At 43.6% G+C, this 20,399-nt stretch overlaps 2 protein-coding genes and 2 long non-coding RNA genes across 6 annotated transcripts in view; 2 read left to right on the forward strand and 2 right to left on the reverse strand.

The window, feature by feature from the left end:
- Positions 1 to 20,399, forward strand: part of LOC117464436 (hepatitis A virus cellular receptor 2 homolog) — a 35,543-nt gene that overhangs the window by 2,702 nt on the left and 12,442 nt on the right. The window lies entirely within an intron of this gene.
- Positions 54 to 4,109, forward strand: dnajb1b (DnaJ heat shock protein family (Hsp40) member B1b). The gene is made up of 3 exons (XM_034106544.2): positions 54 to 1,415; positions 2,721 to 3,328; positions 3,437 to 4,109. The coding sequence occupies exons 1-3, from the start codon at positions 1,196 to 1,198 to the stop codon at positions 3,668 to 3,670; spliced, it is 1,062 nt and encodes a 353-aa protein (XP_033962435.1). The 5' UTR covers positions 54 to 1,195; the 3' UTR covers positions 3,671 to 4,109.
- Positions 3,579 to 6,459, reverse strand: LOC117464602 (uncharacterized). Its single transcript, XR_004554106.2, has 3 exons — positions 6,246 to 6,459; positions 4,297 to 4,436; positions 3,579 to 3,666 (listed from the first exon to the last, which is right to left on the reverse strand). It is a non-coding gene; the product is annotated as an uncharacterized lncRNA (long non-coding RNA).
- On the reverse strand, positions 9,131 to 10,406 carry LOC139432896 (uncharacterized). Its single transcript, XR_011642486.1, has 3 exons — positions 10,297 to 10,406; positions 9,855 to 9,946; positions 9,131 to 9,473 (listed from the first exon to the last, which is right to left on the reverse strand). It is a non-coding gene; the product is annotated as an uncharacterized lncRNA (long non-coding RNA).

Genomic DNA, 20,399 nt, shown 5'->3' on the forward strand with positions numbered 1-20,399 from the left:
TCTCTTTTCTACTTGTTTTTTTTTTACTCTTTGTGACAAGTAACAAGTTACTTCTCCATAAGGGTAATCAATTAAGTTCTTATTTAAATGTTTGCAATTGCTTTTGCCTTATATCAAATCTGTATTTGCATTATACTGGAATATGTGTGTTCAATGTGTTTTCCTTGTGTTTTTAATTGCCCGAAATTATTAAAGTTTGCCATTTGTCCGGTATGTTTTCACTTAATATTCTCAAACCCAAGGCAACATTAAGGAGGTAAGGTACATTTAAGGTACTTTAAGGTACATTTCAAAAACCAGATTTTCTTGTACACCTGCAAAAAACACACTGAGGACAAAACGACCACACATCACTGTGAAATGTAAAAACACAAAGCATAACAGTTACATTATTTGTGATATGATCTGCCATGTCAGTCATTTTCACAGAATAATGTACATGTAAGCATGGAATTATTGATTTACTTTATTTGAGTAATTCCATTGTATGATATTTATACCCAACGTCTGTGAGAGAAGAATTGTACTTTTGACAATTATTAGATGTTTATAGCTACTTTTTAGATTAGGATTTTAAACTAAAAACAATTGATCAATTTATAATAAACAACACATTGTTAAAGATTAAACATGTTTGCTCATCACACTGACAGGGTGTGGTGGGGAATTGAAATCATACAAAAGAAAGTTGTACCAAACTTGTTGGTGTATCCTAGTATTATCAACAGGCGATTATTAATGTGTGGGATTTTGGGTATCACTACACTGTATTAAAGTGAAGTTATTAAATATGCTACATTAAATCAACCAAATTGTGCAAAACAATCTTTCTACAGGCTACTTTGTACACGGTCCCTTGTTTTGAGTTTTGGATTTCCCAAATTCGGATCCCTCAGTATCTTTCCAATGTATCAGAACCATAGACTGTATATATAAAGATCAGAACCAGTTTAGTGAGACTGATAAGGCATGGTATGTTAGTGTGCGACAATATTTCCGACAGCCCTTGAAGGCAGCACGTCGAGGTGGGCGTGTCAGTGTGGAGACTGGAGAGCTCGAGCTGTTTATGGAAAACTCTAGAAGTTTCCACGAGGTTTATAAAGAAAATACCCGGGACCCAGCGATCTCAGAAGCGACAGAGCACTGACTGAGGACGGACTACAAACAGCTGTAACGTTTATAAACAGGCCACTGGATGGTCAACATGGGTAAAGACTACTACGACATTTTGGGAATTAAAAAGGGAGCGTCGGAGGACGATATAAAGAAAGCTTATCGTAAGCAGGCTCTGCGCTTTCATCCGGACAAAAACAAGTCGCCAAATGCCGAGGACAAATTCAAAGAAATCGCCGAAGCTTACGACGTTTTGAGCGACCCGAACAAAAAGGACATTTACGATCGTTTTGGTGAAGAAGGTAAGATTTCACATAGGAATCATTTGCCTGTGAGAATGGGGATAACCAACTGATTACAGGCCTTCAGTAGAGGCTGGTTGTGAGACACACAGGAAAACCACCAAGACATGTTTCGACAAGACCAGGTTAAAGAAGTACTGCAATTATGTGAACATGAGTTGAGAAGGGCGACTTAATGTTGTTGACGTCATGAGGGGGCGGGGCTTAGCGTAGCAGCGTGCTCTTGTATTTGGATGTTTTGAACGGTGTTGTCAGGGGGGCTTTATAGAAACGAGAGGTGGGGCAGTGATTGACGTGTACTGAAATACTTCAGTGACTAGTAATACCTGTTAAATAACTTTAGTACATTTAGGAACGACGTGATGATAAAAACAACACATTTGTAATTGAATGGAAATATTATAAGAAACCCTTCTTTTTTTTTTAAAAACCTCTGCATCTGGAGATGTAATGGCTCCCCTGATGTGTAACCATGGCAACATCATCATTTGGATCAACAAATGTTGGGTTACATCATGTTTCCCCCCCTGGGATAACAATGTTTGTTTGCATCAAAGACATATGTGAACATTTAAAATAACAACTAATTTAAATGGCAACACTAAAAATGTATTACATTTTAATGGAAATTATGTTTATCAAGGGAAACTCTTCAATGCATTCAAGCTAAGGATATTTCCAAATACGGAACCTGACAAGTAATACTTCTGCACACAGCTTGAAAACAACGACAGGCGCTGTAGAATTTTGTAGGTTTGTGCCACATTTTTTATGGTGGTGTCTGTACACAAGAAAGATAGATCTTTCAGGGTTTTATCCGACATTTACAAGGTCTACATATCCACTTATTCTTACTTTGTGAGGCAATTGTTATGCACAGAATCGATTGCAAATCCCAAAAGACACCCATGTTAATAGTGAGTAGGACTTTAAAAGTAGCATTGAGGGACTTTTGTATTGTGTGTTTGTTAGATTTATTGATCGAGCACCTCACAGTAAAATATGCTGCCTGTGTTGCCATTTCAAAAGAAAAATGTTTTGCTGTTGCCATGACTTCTTAGCCTCTCCAATTCATTTATCAAAATGCTTTGCCCTTTACTTTGTAGCTTGCCTGCACAATCAAAACTGAGAAAGGAAAAAAAGCAATATGAAAAGCTATAACTAACAAGAACAATGTGGGGAAATACCATAACCTATAACATGAATGATGCTATAATGAGTCTTGAAATACATAATTTATAATACCATTAGAGTGAATGAAGTCGTTTTGGTGATGCATTACTTTTTGTGGCTTCTCTCACTCAGGTCTGAAAGGCGGAGGAGCACCAGCTGGTGGTGGTGGTGGTGGTTGTGCTGGGCCTGGAAACTTCAGCTACTCCTTCCAGGGCGACCCCCATGTCATTTTTTCAGATTTCTTCGGTGGACGTAACCCCTTCGATCAGTTCTTTGGTGCCCGCAATGGAGGCCCAGATGAGGACATGGACACTGAAGACCCTTTTGCCCGCTTCGGGATGGGCGGTGGGATGGGCGGGTTCCCTCGCTCCTTCAGCTCTGGCATGGGAGGGATGGGACCTCACAGTAGCATTGTAAAGAAGCCTCAGGACCCCCCCGTGGTTCACGATCTCTGGGTTGCGATGGAGGATGTTTTGTCAGGTTGCACAAAGAAAATGAAGATCTCCCGTAAAATGCTGAACCCAGACGGGCGAACAGTAAGGACAGAGGGTAAAATCCTGGAGGTGCAGATAAAGAAGGGGTGGAAAGAGGGCACTAAAATCACATTTCCCAAAGAGGGGGACCAGACCCCCACAAACATTCCAGCCGACGTGGTTTTCGTGGTCAAGGACAAGGCCCATCGGGTATTCAAACGTGAGGGCTCGGACATCGTTTACACAGCAAAGATTTCACTAAGAGATGTAAGTTTACATATAAGATAGCCTTTGTGTCACTTGTGTGATTTGCATACATATAATAACGTTTCCTGATCTTAAATCATGTTTTATTTCTCCCTTTATTTCCATCAGGCCTTGTGTGGCTGCACAGTCAACGCACCCACACTGGACGGCAGAACGGTGACCGTGTCAACAACAGATATTGTGCAGCCAGGGATGAAGCGACGCGTGAGCGGCGAGGGGCTGCCTTATCCCAAACGCCCCGACCGTCGAGGCGACCTGTTAGTAGAGTACGAGGTCAAGTTCCCAGAAAGGCTCAGCCAGAGCGCCCGGGACACCATCGCTCAGGTCCTCCCGCAATCCTAAACCACACCAACGGACATCTGGGACTTTAGGATTATCACACTAAGCTGCCAACTATTTTGTCAGTCATTCATGCGGCGTTACAAATCACTTCACAAAAGTAAAGACAGACTTGTGAGATACATTTGTGAACGCTGTCAAACATAGTATGAGAAACCACCTTCGGAAAATGCTAATCATAAATGATACCATGTAAATATGACCAATATTGTTTGCTGTTTGATTTACTGAATAAGATTATATTTTGATTAAAAAAACAAACATTATAACATGTACAGCATATGAGGACAGTTCTGTTTAAATAGTTTTGTTGGTATCAAAGGTTCTCCACTGGAAACATTTTGTATGAAATTGCAACATAAAGATTTAATTGTTTTTATAAATTCAACCCATGTAAAGTTGATGGAGAAAATAAAACGCTGTCTGGCCTGAGAAACCTTCACTTCATGGAAAGAATGTGTCATGTTTATTAGCATTGCAGCTCACCCAGTAAAAACAACAACTCTACATTCATGTGTTGACTGACTGACTTTCCCAGAATCCGTATGAAAGAGCAAAACCCTGCAGCCACTGCCGACACATGAGCGCAACATGAAGGTCTGAAAACATCATTTCTTTTAAGGTTTCACCTTGATTATTGGATCCGAGTGGCGGGCAGCAGTCAGGCGACTCCTTCCCCTCCCTTCACGGATCACTATGTGGTTTCCCCGGCCCCATCCTCCCTCTCCTCCGGACGGGGGAGACAGGGCGGGGCTCTGGCTCCCTTGAGCTTAGACAAAAATAAGAAGGAAATAAAATAAAAGTATTTGTAGGACTATTTATATTTTGTTGCATGTTTGAAAATGTTTCGTATCTTGTATTTTGAGGTGATACTGTGACACATAAATAAAAAACAAAACGGTTTTAATTAGGTCAACTAAAATATGCGTCACATCCTGCTACGGTCCCGCACGAGCACCTTTTCCTGCAGGCGAATAACCTGACCCCCGGCTCGAAGAGCGAACTATGGATAAATCAAAGAAAAGTACCGGAGGAACAGATTTAATTCTGCGTGGACAGAGTTGTATGCTTTCACAGCAAACGATGCTGGTTTACCGGTATGTCTGATATGTAGAGAGAAGTTGTCAACGGTGGTGCAGCCTTTACGAGGGGGAGGAAGCCAGCTGACGATCGTCAGTCATAATTCAATGGGGTATGTAATTTATTTCAGAAAACACTTGTTATATTCCATGAAATGCTCTTAACGTCCCGATAGCAATGAATATATTAAATGCTTTGACAATAAATACATTAAAAAAAAAAAAATCTGGAAGCTGTAGCGCTGTAAAAAGCACGACCAATCATCTGAGCCGGCCCGGCTAAAATAACTGGATGGCCTACCTGCCTGTCAGCCTTCCATCTGTGCACAAACTTATCTCTTGCCCTCACTGGTCATGTGCGCGTTCGTGTGTGTTGCATGCAGGGGCGCCGCCAGGGATTTTGGGCCCCATGAAAATATATCACATTGGGCCCCACCACCAGGCACAGGCCACTTTGTTTATAAATTACCTCGAGGGCCGTATCAAATGGTCTAGCGGTCCGTATACAGCCCGGGGGCCGGAGGTTCCCCACCCCTGCTTTAATATAATAACATTAGTATTAATATCATAGCCAAAATGTCTGTGATTAACATTTTGTTTACAGACTGATCACTCAATGCTTCAAACTGTCCATCATCCTAAATAGACTAAAATCAGTTTTTTGTTTTATATAGATCATTGGCTATGTGGGAAAATACTGTGTTTGAAATGTATCATTTAAATTAGATGTTAGCTTTTTGTTTTATATATATATATATATATATATTGTATTCCAGTCTCCCTTCAGATATGTTAAGTGGCATGTCATTCAACACAATGCTGCTCACCTCCTTCAGTTTGGGGAAAAGCTGGTTCAGGTTCAGCCTTATGGGGGGACAGGGCTGCTGAGCCTAAAGATTGATCTGTGGGTCCTGGCACCAGGGGGAGGGACAACTGAGTTAGTATGAATAGGCGCTAAAAATGTGCCTGCATTTATTAAAGGTAGGTATGTAAGAATGGAGAAACCAGCCTGAGTGCGCTAGAATTTGAAAATACACAACCGAAAAAAATCTGCCCCTTCCTTCAGAGTTCCTTACAGAGCCCCTCCTCCAGCACACACGAACGCACACATGACCAATGAGGGCACGAGATAAGCTTGTGCACAGATGGAAGGCTGACAGGCAGGTAGGCCAACCAGTTATTTTAGCCGGGCCAGCTCAGATGATTGGTCGTGCTTTTTACAACGCCACAGCTTCCACAGATGACATGTTTGTATGTATTTATTGTCAAAGCACTTCATATATTCATTGCTATCGGGACGTTAAGAGCATTCCATGGAATATAACAACGTGTTTCTGAAGTGAATTACCTACCATACCTTTAAATGTCAGCTAAAAGAGCAGTGAAATGAAAGACCTCTGCATTTTCTATAAAGATATTAACAGTACTTAATGTCAGCTTAGTAAACAAAAAAACATTAGCTAACAGAATCATTTCCACCACTCATGGACCACACCCACCTTTTCTTGTGAAACTAGGTGACATACTGTCGCCCTTTAGTCCCTCTCTCTTGTCTTTCTCTTCTTTTCTTAGAGCCTGACTTTGTTGGTCGTTGAAACATGGTACAACACACGTTTGTAGGCTAAGTACTAGCATCCCTCCTCACATGCTTTCACTCTCTGCAAGTGCCGGTGCCGCACCGCGTTTGGAGGCAGGACCAAACCATTACATGTAAATAGAAGGGGGTGTACAGAGGCTTTGGGTAATTAATTTTTGGAAGAAAATAAGTTAAATGAATCGTAAGTTTAGTGAGTAATTTATCAATATAACGTTCTATTAATGTTAATTATTGAGGATTGATGAAAGGTTACTTAAAAATTTTTCTTAATGTTCTGAACATTTTGGGGCCCCTGTCAGTCATGGGCCCTTAGAATCGTCCTAACTTTTCACCCCCTTACGGCGCCCCTGGTTGCATGGATGTATAATAAGAAGAACAGTGTGTTGGAGGAGGGACTCTGTAAGAAAGTCTGAAGGAAGAGTCATATTTGTTCCGGTTGTGTACTTTCAAATTCCAGCGCACTCGAGCTGGTTTCTACCTTTAACTCTTTTTAGGGTGCAGCTATATGTTTTATTTATTTCAAAGTGGGCCCATTTTAATAATATTTGTTTTCCCTTCAAATGTGCAGAGGACTCCCCAAGTGCTGTGTTTAATTTATTTTAAAGTAGGCCTGTGTATTTAATTCTCCTTATAAGAGTTCTTTGTTTCTTATTAGAGGTTATATCATGTAATAAATAGCCTAATAAATGCAAAAAAACTGTATTTTTTGTCTGATATAATCATAAAAAACTATGAAATATGTTTTGCGGCTCCAGACAAAAAATGTTTGGGAAAAAGGAGCAAAATGGCTCTTTTGGTCAAAAAGGTTGCAGACCCCTGCTCTAAGCAATCACTGTTATTTTTCAGCTGATTTTCGGCACTAATCTACTGGCAGCCCCCTAACCAGAATGTTTCTGTGAATTATTAAATTGTGTACAGTAATAAGCTGAAATTGTTCAACAGTATGAATACTGTATAATTTCAGTGTATTGCTGGCGTCTCTGCTGCCGGTATTTTACTGTTAATGAGAAAGGCTGTAAGATCATTTCACAGTATGAGTACTGTGGTATGGCAGTGAAGTGCAGGCGTCTGTGAAGAGACTGCCGGCGCTTTGCTGTTGTTTGACAGGAAAATGTGTTACAGTGGACATAATGAGAGCCTGTGTGAGGTGCAGCGTCTGGAGGGCTCTGGCGTGGCTCGTCACCATGACAACCACAGCACATCCAGAGCAGGTTGGCGCGCTGAGTGGCGGCGCGTGTGTTCAATGCACAGATGGAATATAATATGCAGCAAGGCTCCCCGGTTAAGCCGGCTGCCAATAGCCTATTGGTTACTTGGCAGCATGGCTCGCTGCCTCAGCCGGCTGGGTTTTTTAACTTATCGGTTAATAAAACAGCAGGGCTTACTATTCAATCCGTCTACCTTTAAACTTGTTGGGTTTAGGCAGCACGGATTTTTCCTCTGTCTCAGACGTACCTCCTACCCACGGTCGTAATAAGCCCACGGAGGGCCATTATTACACCTCGGGTGGACAGCACTGCACACACCTTCCGCTCATCCCTTAGTGATGTTGAGCGTGAATGCGCGGTTTACGAGTCTTCTCCTAAACGGCGACATAATGAGAGCCTGTGTGAAATGCAGCGTGTGGAGGTCTCTGGCGTGGTTTGCCACCAACCACAGCACATCCGGAGAATGTACACCTGGCGCTATCAGAGTACTGGATGGTACTCAGGGTGGCGGCGCGTGTGTCTGATGGACAGATGGATGAGCAGGCGGATGGGCAGAGAGTAGTCTCTGCCATAGATATATATAAACACTAGATGGCTCACACGCGCTGCTGGCCAATTGAGACCGACGTTGCCACTTGGCCGCCATCTTGCTACAGGCAGTTCTCTCATTCATAACATTATGGTTTACTATTTACATAACCATAGCTTGCTCAATTTTCAACCAATTTTCAAACGGTTTGGTTTTTTATAAACATCAAAGATGTAGTTATGATACTGCATACTTATAATCATGGACTTTCATATGAAAATAACATTAATCAGATAAAGCAATAGCTATACACACACACACAAGGTATTTATATTAAATATTTGCCGGTGTATATATTTCCATTTATTTTATTATATTGTTAATATTTCAAATAAATTATAAAATTAAAATACATTTATATTTCATATATAAAAATGTCTCATTGTCTCATGTTACCACTCTGTAAGCCAAGAGTTGTTAATTTAGCAATGCCTTAGCTTTAAGAACAGGGACACAACTAATGACAATAGCATATGTTGGTATATTATTTAGATATTCACACCTTTATCAGAAGAACCAAACCAACATAAAATGTGCTCACAGACAGGCCAGTTCTGTCTAATTTATCACAATTATTTTTGACATGAGATCTTCATATCATCCTAGTTTTGTATTTAGTTTCTAGATTTGTAAACAAATCCAGAACCTTTGAAATATGTTATTGAAAAAAGACCAAGAATAATATAAACTGTACCATGTGTCCTTTTGTGTCCTTCTGTAGTCCATTTGTGGTTTGTCTTGTCTCACCCCGGCTGATATATCACAAAATCCACTGTTTAAATTGTTCCCTATATTGCCCCTATGCAATATAGGGAACAATTTAAACATAAACCAGTCACCTCTGTGGAAACATTGGTATGGCTGCCTTTTTTTAGTTTGTATTTGAGTGTTGTATGTTTTGTAATAATGGACCAAGAGTCTCTTTAAATGATGATGATGATGATGATGATGATGATGATGATGATGATGATGATGATGATGATGATGATGATGATGATGATGATGATGATAAACTATCCTATGTGTCCTTGGGTGTTATGAAAGGCGGCCCCCCAAAATAAATGTATTATTATTATTAAGAAGAACACATGGCACACCAACAATCAATCACCGTCCAGCCTCAGCTTTGGTATTCTTTCACAACCATGTTATGGGTTTATTAGACTGAGCAAACATAAACATATGTGGGGAACATAGTGCTGCGTCTCCTGTCCGGTCAAATTCCTCACTCCTGAAGTGCTCACTGCAGAGCAGTGTCCTGTCACAGGAAACAAAACCGTCCCTTCTTTGGGCGAGTTCCCACTGCCTCCTCCTCTCTTTGGTTTTGGGAAACCTTAAAAACATGAGAAAGGTAGCCAGATATATAAATTATTGTCAACATGTTCCTCCCTTCTTTCATTTAACATTAAGGGTAGGACAAAAATACACACCGAAATTATCATATTTTTGGTATGTATGCATGTATGTATAGCCTACTTTAAGAATAAGACAACCACACTAAGAGTAATAAAAAAGGTGTCCAATAGAAACATTAAATAATTGTGTAAAGAAATGGTAACAACATATTCTAAAGAGGCTGGGTCAACAACAATCTTGCAATACTATTATCTCACATAGCCCCACTGATCCTGTGTAGCAGGACTTGTAATGTACATACATCCACTAAGTAATTAACGATTATCGTAATTGTAGTCATAATATTGTCATATCTTACACGTGAAAGGTGATCCCACGGGTTCTTGTTTCCAGACTGCGGTGATTAGAGCATCCGTAGGCTGCACAAAAGTCCGGCATAGTCAGGTACTTCTGTAAACACAAAGCCAGCAAATTCCTGTATCATAATGCAAGATGTTTTTAACAAGCCAAACCACTTGGAAGAAATCATGTGTAACTTAAGTTGTGTTGAGAGAAAGAGCAGTTCTGCCTCTCCCACTGGTGGAGTTGTGGGTCAACTTTGTAATACTAGGTCTCACTGACAGCCTCTTGTTATTAGCCAGCTAATAAATACAACCACATACACAAAGAAAAGCTGCAATTTCAACATGTCCAAGCATGCTGTATCATAGCCATGCTAATCATGTTTATAATAAACCAAACCGTTTGTAAATCAGTCAAGATTTCAGTGAGTTAAGAGTATTTTTGTGCAGATCACTCACCTGACAACAGCTACCATAACGCGAATCAGAGTAACTGTTGACTGTAGCAAGATGGCGGCCGGTCAGCTACGCTGGAAAATCTCCCATGAGCCATCTAGTGTTTATATATATCTATGGTCTCTGCAGTTCGCCTCTCCCCCCCGCAGTTCTACGGGATACAGGAAGTCCTGTCATCCCGGGAACAGTGTCTCGCGCTCCGTGCAGAGCGGCAGGAACTTACTCCCGGTATTTTCTGGTCCCGAAGGTAGGGTGACCAGATGTCCCGCTTTGCGCGGGACTGCACAGCATTTTCACGACTTTTGGTGCGTTCCGCAAATTGAGACGATGTCCCGCATATTTCATTTTGATTGGCTAAAACGCTTTTCTTTAAAATCAGATTCATCCAATGGCTGTTGAGAAAGCAGGGAAGGCTATCATCAGGGGGCTGTGTTTGCTGTCAATCAAACTGTAACACACGGCGGGTGATGGTCAAGTGTTAACCATACAGGCTATGGTGTTAACCAATGAGAGTAACTCACTCACACACACCCCCCCCACCCCGCCAATCAACAACAACAACGAACGCAGGCGACGCAGCAGGTTATGGAAAATGGAGGAAACTGAAACTACAGCTAAGAAGAAAAGAAGATGCACATACAACAAAGACTGGGAAGACACTTATCCGTGGGTGAAGCCAGTGCAGGGCGACTCTCAGAGAGTTTTTTGCAATCTTTGCAAGAGTAATTTTTCAATTTCACATGGCAGTGAATACGACGTCAAAAGACACAGAGAATGCGATTCTCACAAGAAACGTGTCGCTCAAAAAGAGACATCCCACTCTATGGAGACATTCCTACTCAAACCAAAAAATGATGGTCACTCAGACAAAGGTAACAGCAGCCGAAATAACCAGTGTTTACCATAATAGTGCAACACTCCCATTCATACCGGTCAAATGACTGGTAACAAGCTAGCGCCGACCATTTTTCCAGACTCTGAGATAGTAAGGAAAATGTCATGTGGTCGTACAAAAGCAGCGTCCATAATAACAGATGTGCTTGCCCCTGCCTCTGTGAAGAGTTGTTTGACAGAGTCAAAGACACCAGTGGTTCTAGGTGACAAAATAGCCCACACACTGTGTGTGGGGGCCCACCTTCTGTTGCTGTGATGGACAAAACTGAAAGCTATTTTATTTTATTTTATGTTGTAGTGCCGAGAGATATGGAGTCAGAGGCGGTGCATCGAAGGTACAAAAGGGAACTTTAATCACAAGCTGCAAAGGACATGTTGTCGGGTCGCAGCCCGGGTCGACAAGAGAGAGAGCCAAGAGGGCACACCTATTTATAGGTAACCCATAACATGTCCGTGTGGGAACAATAACCGCAACTGTAGTTCCAGGTTTGAATTATGTCCCAGTGGTTAAATAGGTGGTCACCACACAAGCCCCCCCAGAATTCAAACATGGCAAAAAAAAAATATATATCCCCACGTCCGTGGAGGAAGCACCACAAGGGCCGAGGAGGGTGGGGCCGCAGGTGAGGACCGGGCCATGGAACGGGCCACGAAAGGGGGCAGGGGCCCTAACGAGGGCGAGGGCACCCACACCGGGGGCGGGCCGTCGTAAGGGGGCCGCACTAGGTGTTGCGGAGAACCCAGCAGGAAAGAGGGCAACCCGGGCCGCAGGCAGACGCACAACGGCAGTGGGCATGAAGTCCTCGGCAGGCGTCGAGGTATCCCCGGAAGAGAGGGCAACCCGGCCGCAGGCAGACGCACAACGGCGGCGGGCATGAAGTCCTCGGCAGGCGTCGAGGTATCCCCGGAAGAGAGGAGCAGTCCCCCCGGGAGGAAGGAGCACAACCCGGCCGCAGGCAGACGTGCCACGGCGGCGGGCATGAAGTCCTCAGTAGGTGCTGAGGCATCACCGGGAAGCAGGAGAGGCCAGACAGGGTCCCGGAGCGCGCCACCCACGGGCCGATGGCAGCATGGGCGACGTCCAAAACCGTTGAGGCGAGACGGGGGTCCAGGAGTGCACCACCCAAGCGTCGATGACACCGTGAGTGGCGTCTGGAACCGCCGTCGAGGTGGTGAAAAAAAAATAAATAAATGAGTGTCCACATGAGGTCAACCGGCTGGTCGAACCTCCTCTCCGGCACCGGAAAAAAAAAAATTGTCAACAGTCAGATGTTAACAAAAACATGTCGACAGCCGTTAACAGCTAGCCGTTAGCCGCTAGCTGGCAGCCATGGGCAGCTGCTAGCTGTCGTTAGCCCCTCGTGGTTAGCCGCTAGTCGTCGTCAGCTAGCGCAGCCTGGACGTGCAGCCGCACGCCCCGAAGAAACAAACCCACGAGGTAGCAATCTGGTTGCTGGTCGACCCAGCAGGTCGTGCATCGTCCTCCTGCTGGTTGGAAAGCCGATGCGGGAACGGCGAGCAACGTCCCCAGCTCTTCTGCGGGGCGCGCACCGAGCCTCAGTCCGCGTGCCGGTGGCAGCCACGGACGATTCCAAAAATCCCCGGCATTTCGAGAAAGAAACATGAGTTCCTTTTGCCGTGTTCGGGTCCGTCCCGGAAACTTCTCGAGACTTGTCAGGGTCACCAGTGTAGTGCCGAGAGATATGGAGTCAGAGGCGGTGCATCGAAGGTACAAAAGGGAACTTTAATCACAAGCTGCAAAGGACATGTTGTCGGGTCGCAGCCCGGGTCGACAAGAGAGAGAGCCAAGAGGGCACACCTATTTATAGGTAACCCATAACATGTCCGTGTGGGAACAATAACCGCAACTGTAGTTCCAGGTTTGAATTATGTCCCAGTGGTTAAATAGGTGGTCACCACAATGTATTATTATGTTTCTGTTCCCTCCTGGCCAGTGTTGGTTTTATTTTATCTATTAATTTATGTGGTGCCTACTTGTACAGGTAATACACTAGTTGAATTAAGAAGATGCATTTCTAAACACTTGAAGTGAATAATGCCTGCTGCCTTGGTTAGCCTTAGTTTACTTTTCTTTATTAAAAAACTGCATTTTGACTTCACTTTCTGCTCTGTTATATATTTGTTACGTTTTTTTTTTTGGGGGTTGGGGGGTGCTGTTGAGAGGGTGTCCCACATTGTCCCACACAACCATACTCCTTGTCCCACATTTGGTTTGTTGGGATCTGGTCACCCTACCCGAAGGAGACAGGGCGGGGGGAATGAGACCCACCCTCGATCTGTCAGTGTCCAACAAGGGAATGGCCTTTTCCCATGCTGACGATCAAACAGGTGCTGAAGTGTGTTCACCAGGGAGGTGCACATCCATAGTCCTGAAGATGAAGTCCTCCACGTAACCATCATCCCGAAACACAGAATTTCCTGTGTTTCTCATTCCTGGCTCCACGCACTTTTTCAAAGTGGGTGGAGCCGGTGGGAGCAGCTACTCAGAATGGGGATGAGAGTAGGCTTGTTTGAGACAAGCAAGACCTGCGCAGACCTGCGCACAGGGGCGGACTGGGACTGGTACTGAAGTGGGCCGGTCGGACGATGTGGGCCGCCCGGTAACCGGCAGGGCTCGATATTAAATGGCCCGCTGGCCCGGAAGCACTATTTAGACATCCCGGGCCAGCATAACGTACTTTCCACTTGCCCGCTCGGGCCACTAAAAATATTGCTTTAAAAATATTGTCCTGTGGTATTGGTATTTTGACTAGCAATTTAGTTAAATTGTTTCGTTTATCAACGCTACAACATAGCGTTCCGTGAGTCGGTTGTCGTTGTTGGGTGAAAAGCAAACAGCTGTTTGCTGCGGAGTGCAGCGCGAGCAGGCTCCCGTGAGCGGCAGCGCGCTCCTTCACTATTTCGCCAAAATGTTTTTAATACCAGCGATAACCGGCCAAGCGCCGGGCAAAAAACAATCTTCAAATAAAAGAAAGTCACCGGAGGAGTTAAAGGAGAGTGACAGGGATCATGAGAAGAAGAGGGAGAGAAAGTTTCAGCTTGATCGATGGAGTTGGCTTCTAGTGGTGCAGTGACGCGTCCTAAAACCCTTTTATAATCTATCGATTAGATTTATGATTCGAAAATTATAAAAGTAGGGTAGACATGTGGAGATTATCCGGCTGAACAAAACGTGCATTTATCAAACAGGTTTGTTTTCCACAGACCTTATTTCCAGCTATTTTCCAAAACCCTTGTCGAGGGAACCAGCAGCTTACTTCCTGGTTTTAGGACGCGTCACTGGCTGCACATCTCAATATGATGGCAATATAAACAAGGTCTTCTGTCGGCTCTGTACATCAATGCCGACCTATGCTGACAAGTAAGTGAAGAGTAGACAATATAAAGGTATTGGCGAAATGTCCCAGCAGTTTAGGATAATGAAGGATCTAATCTATAGCCATTACATGTCTAACTCCTAATGACAGGAAGGCAGAAAGTGCATTATACAAATAATAATCTCATAATAATAGCAGACATTTTTTAACAATGACCACAATATCATTATTTTAATAAACCAAATATGAACAATTGAGGAAAATGAGGAAGAACTGATGATTAAAATGTTGTAGTACAAGTAGTAATGTAGTTAGTGCATAAATTACTATTGCAACAAATGTGTTAATTTTCTTCATTAGTCGATTTGTTTTTGGACGAATGCTCCGGGCCAGAGGTTACAATGGTGGGGCCAGTGATAATACAAGTAAATGTTACCCTTAATGTCTACCCTCCGTCGACAATTTACTAGCGGTATTTACTTGCGGCACCGCGTGGGCCGGCGGTACCGAAGTGGGCCGGTCGAGAGTCCCGGGCTGATTTGTAGTCCCAGTCCGCCCCTGCCTGCGCAGTTGCGATCAACGTCTTGCTAGTGCGTTGCATGATGGTTAGTCATTTTGTCCGACTTGCTCTGGAGGCCCGCCCACATGAGACTTTGAAATATCGCGGGACAAAGACGCCCGCAGCCTTGAGAGCGAGGCGAGGCGAGTTGGCACAGTTGGGCTGAAGTCGAATAGTCCATTTAGCTTAGGAACCTTCCTAAAGGAGTGAAATGACCCGGAAGTCCCTCAGTGGCAGCCATGATAAGTGCCGTTCGAATTCTCTAGAATGATGAGAATGATAGGAAAGGAGGTTTCAAACTTCCTTTATAACCTCCTTTAGCTTAGGAACCACTGGACCTCCCTAACCGACAGGAGAAGCGAAAATGCTTCCCCACAATGCCTTGCAGCCGCAGCATTTGCCGTCACTCAACAGTCGGCCGTTCACGGAAACAACCGATTATGACCGAGAAATTATATCATGAAAGTTACGGTGCTTATTAAGCTTTTTAAAACATAGGTGGTAAGTTGCCAAAGTGCTTTGTTTTGAACGTTCATCAGTATTATAATCAAAAAGAGAAATATGAACGTTAGTTTTCACTGAAATTATCAAATAAAGTCAACATTTCAGTCTTTACTGAGCTGTGTGGGGTTTGTTCAACTTTTAAAAGATGTTTGAATGGTGATATACACAGTGATAGATGTTAAGGACTAACGTTTATAATAAATACATCTGTATTGATTTTAAGATCTTTAGTTCATACAATCATACGTATTGGGATGATTTGTATTAATGTGGACCGGAGGGAGAGGGTGACGAGCATAAGTTTCACTTTCCTTTTTTATTTCAATTCCAACTTTGGTCATGAAGAATATGTTTCTCTGTTGTCTGAGCAGCAGCATCAGAGCACGGTGCAGAGTCTCTAGATGAGTTTACAGTAGTCCCTCGTTCTTATTAAACATCCATGTTGTAGTCCGCTGTATAGAAAACTGTGGTTTCCCCACAGCAGCAGACGCACACAATGACGTCCGCTGGCGCATCATAAACACGTCGGTTAGTGAAAGTGCATTCGGATTCTCTAAAGTACCGCAGTCTCTTCTCCTAAGTCCTTTTGAATTCTACTATCCACTATCCCTTAACCCCGTGACGTTTCACTCAGAGGTCAAGGAATAGACGATAGGGTTAGAATTTAGGAGCTGATTTTTAAACTATCCGACTGCAGCCTTGCTCTCCACGAGCTGCGGAAGCGAAATGCTTGATGGGAAACGGCTCGCTGGTATCTCGAGCTGAGCGCTCATTGGTGGTTTTTACCACGTGCTGCTGATGAAACTCTCCAATTGGCTGGCAAAAGTTTGTTGTTGTTTTGTGTCAGTTTTACGTCGCCACATCCATTCCCATTTTTCATCATTGTTCCACAATGTTTATCATCATGAAATTAATATCTATATATTTTATACTATACTGCTTACCGTTTTCATACTTTATATATCTTAGCATATTCATACACACTGTTCATACTGCTCACAGGCTGCTAGTGTATATCTAGTGTATTCATAACCCACTGTTTATTCATCATTCAATTCATTCTATATGTTATTCTGTAGATTGTGTACATTACTTTCCACTTCACTGCTTGTTGCACCTGGTTAGAAGCTAAACTGCATTTCGTTGTCTCAGTACCTGTAATATGTGCAATAACAATAAAGTTTCTCTTTAAGTTAAACCAAATCATTAAAATAAAATCTATTGTAATGTAATGATTTGGTTTAACCTTATTTATTGAATACATCATTTAAAATGGCAAGATTAAATCAAATTACATCCATGTTGTACACATCATAAAGCTTAAAGCGGCAGCTAAAGAATTAACACAGCAGCAGGTCTGTTCAATTCATGCTCATGAAGCTTCATGTGTGCGGATCTGAAGGGACTGATCATTTGTAGCCTGTCCACCTATCAGTTTTGCAAACATTAAGAGGGAGGAGCATTTCTAATTATGGAACCCAGTCACTGGTGTGGTTCCTCATCATGACTGAATTAACAAACCTATATAAAGCAATAGTGATCACCTTTGTCTACAGTGGGTAAAATGGAATTTGTGGTGCTTACACTGCGTGATGGACAGGGAGACATCACTGTAAGAGTCTCACAAGACATTTCCCAAAGACTACAAAATGGTGAGTAAACAACTAAATTGCATTCCAACAATCTGGATATGATTTTAAATTATGTAAATTATTTTTCAGATAACAGTTTAGCAGCTGCACTTATGCAGCAAGCAAGGGCTGCAACAAATGCACAAGGTAATCTATCATTTAAATCAAAAATGGTATTGTCTTTGACATATTCATGTTTATTGTAAACAAATATTTAATTTTCTCTCAATCACAGTCCCTTTAGATCATGTCATTCTCCATACAATACATGTGGGATTTCTATTGCATCCACTTCATCTGCAACGAAAAACGCCAACGCAATTTCCGCCATTGCAAACCCAGCCAGTCAAGCCGACTCCGAGTCCGAGCTGTCCGACTTAAAGGCCCTGACACACCAAGCAGTCACCAGAGGACTAGCCAACGCTGAAGTCGGCTGTTGCCTGGCCGTGTTCTCCTGCGTTTTGGCCATGTGTTGCACGGGAACACACCGCACCGACTTCAGTGCGTGAGTGGCAATAACTCTCCTTACCAGCAGGCGGCGGTAGTGTGTATTCGTCATTCAAAAGAGGCAACAACCGGAAGACAGAGAAGAAGAAGAGTATCTTTTCTCCGTAATATCATACAGAGCTGGCCTCTCCTGGATCAAGGTGATGAGCAGGTCTTCGTTTGCATCATTCCAGATCGCCATGATGAGATGAAAATGAATAGCAGTCTGTGTGTGCCTTCTTAAATCGTTTGTTTACGTCCCTCATTTCCGCTTCGCTTCTCATGCACTGATTTGCTAGCTGAACAGCCAATCAGAGTGATTATTTGGTCCGACTGCCAGACCCGATGCATGGCCGATTCAACATGTTGAATCGGCCATGCATCGGGTCTGGCAGTCCAAATAAGGCGTGTCACGCTCGACGGTGCGGGACACACCAACCTGACTACGGCGCCGCGAATGCCCGACAGCCTCTGACGGCCTCTGACTCCCAAAATCGGGTTGGTGTGTCAGGGCCTTTAGACGAGCATTTTGACACCTCCCCCGGCTGCGATCGGCTACTCTCGTCTACTTTCGAGGCGAGCCGCAATGTGTCTCAAACAAGCCTAGTGTTATTTTACCTGGACGACCGGCTGTGGCTGGCTCGCTCCAGGGAGGGAGGAAGCGGCTTACAGACGATACAGCTAGTATCTCATCTGTCAAACCTGGGTTTCATTATCAACTGGAAGAAGAGCTGTCCTCGTCCCTCCCAGGTTATCTTTTTAACTGGGAGTGGAATTGAACTCAGCCCGCATGAGAGCGCTACTCTCACAGCGGAGGAGATGGGTCTGTCTGCAGACCGCAGCAAGGAGGCGTTTCCTATAGGGGCGTTTCCTATAGGGGCGTTTCCTAACTTTTTTTATCCAGCTGCTTTTATAAATCCTCGCAGAAGAAGTCATTAGAGGCTTCTCAATACTCAAATTTCCCCTCCTCGACTCCTCGACTCCTCGGTCCTCCGGTAGTGACCCGGAAATGAATTTCAGCGCGCCATTTTGAAGGACGTCTCATTTCTCTAAATGCACACCGAGGACCGAGGATCGAGCGTCGAGGAGGCTCTCTGGAGGAGCTATAACCGAGGATACACTGATGGTTCCTCCACGGCTCCTCCGCGGATGCATTTCCGGGAACGGTGGAGGCGTGACACACGGCCGGACTTATCTCAGCCAATGACAGCTCTGCATGCATCCCCTGGATATTATTTTAGAAACTGCTCTCATCGCAACGCGATGTTTACAGTGAGAACAGCTGTGAGGTCCTGCAGAAAGCAGAGCAGTGTGTAAAATAAATATCACTCAGTATAACAGACCTACTCTCTTTATTTGCTTTAGTTTAGTAGATATATACAAACAAAGAGTCGATATTTTTCTAAGAACATTTAGTGCTTCACATACTAAAATACACAACGGCTGTAGCCTGATTATGCTTTAGGAGCTTAGGTGTGTATGGTACAGTGTGTAGGTGTGTGTGTGTGTGTGTGTGTGTGTGTGTGTGTGTGTGTGTGTGTGTGTGTGTGTGTGTGTGTGTGTGTGTGTGTGTGTGTGTGTGTGTGTGTGTGTGTGTGTGTGTGTGTGTGGTACAGTGTGTAGGTATGTCCTGTACAGTGTGTAGGTGTGTGTGTGGTACAGTGTGTGCGCAGATGCGGCGGACAGACAGGTCTCAGTTGGTTTGGTGTCCTCTGCTTACTTTTAATACTTGCAAATACAACTTTTGGCCCGTAATTTCAATTCCCCATTTCAGCGACCAGAGAGAGAGGGGGGGGGGGGGATATATCCAGTCTCTGATTGTGTTACGTTATTATGAGAGTGCTCTCATACTTTAAATTGCATATATTTATATAAATATATTTGTGTGTGTGTGTCCGCATCTGTAGCCTGTTATTGTCTCATTATACCGCACTCTCAATGAATTCAAGGTAAATATGTGGGGGAACAATGTTCAGCTGATCTAACAGAGATTATAAAATATGACAAAACACTCGACAGCTGATGCAGCTGTTGCCACGTAATAATGAACGGACGTCGCTTTAATATGACCGCTCAGAGGAGAGGAGTTCTCATTTCTTTAAACGTCTGCTGCTTCCCCTCCTCTTTCCCCGGTTCCCCTCCTCGGTCCTCCGCTCGCATCTCCTGTGGGCGGGACTAAGTCTCGAGGAGGGGAGTCGAGGAGGGGAGTCGAGGAGGGGAAATTTGAGTATTGAGAAGCCTCTATTGTTCTAGTGATGGGAATTCCAGCTCTTCTTGCTGAGCCGGATCATTTGGCTCACCAAGAAGAGCCGGCTCTTTCGGCTCCCAAAGGGCTCTTCAGTTTACCACATATTATACCTTTTAATTAAATCAAATGTAGCGCTGTTTTGACTAATGATTTATATGTGTACACATATATCACTTAAATTATTCAAGACATCCTTTGTACTAAAGTATTCAAAAGTAAAAATTACATGTTTAATATAAATTATTTGCTGTGGCCAATTGTTTTCATTGCATTTACAGACCCGTGTAACTCTCTGATACCACCCAATTAATGCATTGACTTGCTTGTAGAACCACGCTACACAAACCTATATAAAGTATATAAATATAGTTTTTCTCCCTGCAGGAGAGGGGAGCGTGCTTTGAGATCAACTCAGCGGTCCAGACATATACATCATCGCTACGGCG

The sequence above is a fragment of the Pseudochaenichthys georgianus genome, chromosome 1 (genome assembly GCF_902827115.2).
Source record: "Pseudochaenichthys georgianus chromosome 1, fPseGeo1.2, whole genome shotgun sequence".
Taxonomy (NCBI): domain Eukaryota; kingdom Metazoa; phylum Chordata; class Actinopteri; order Perciformes; family Channichthyidae; genus Pseudochaenichthys; species Pseudochaenichthys georgianus.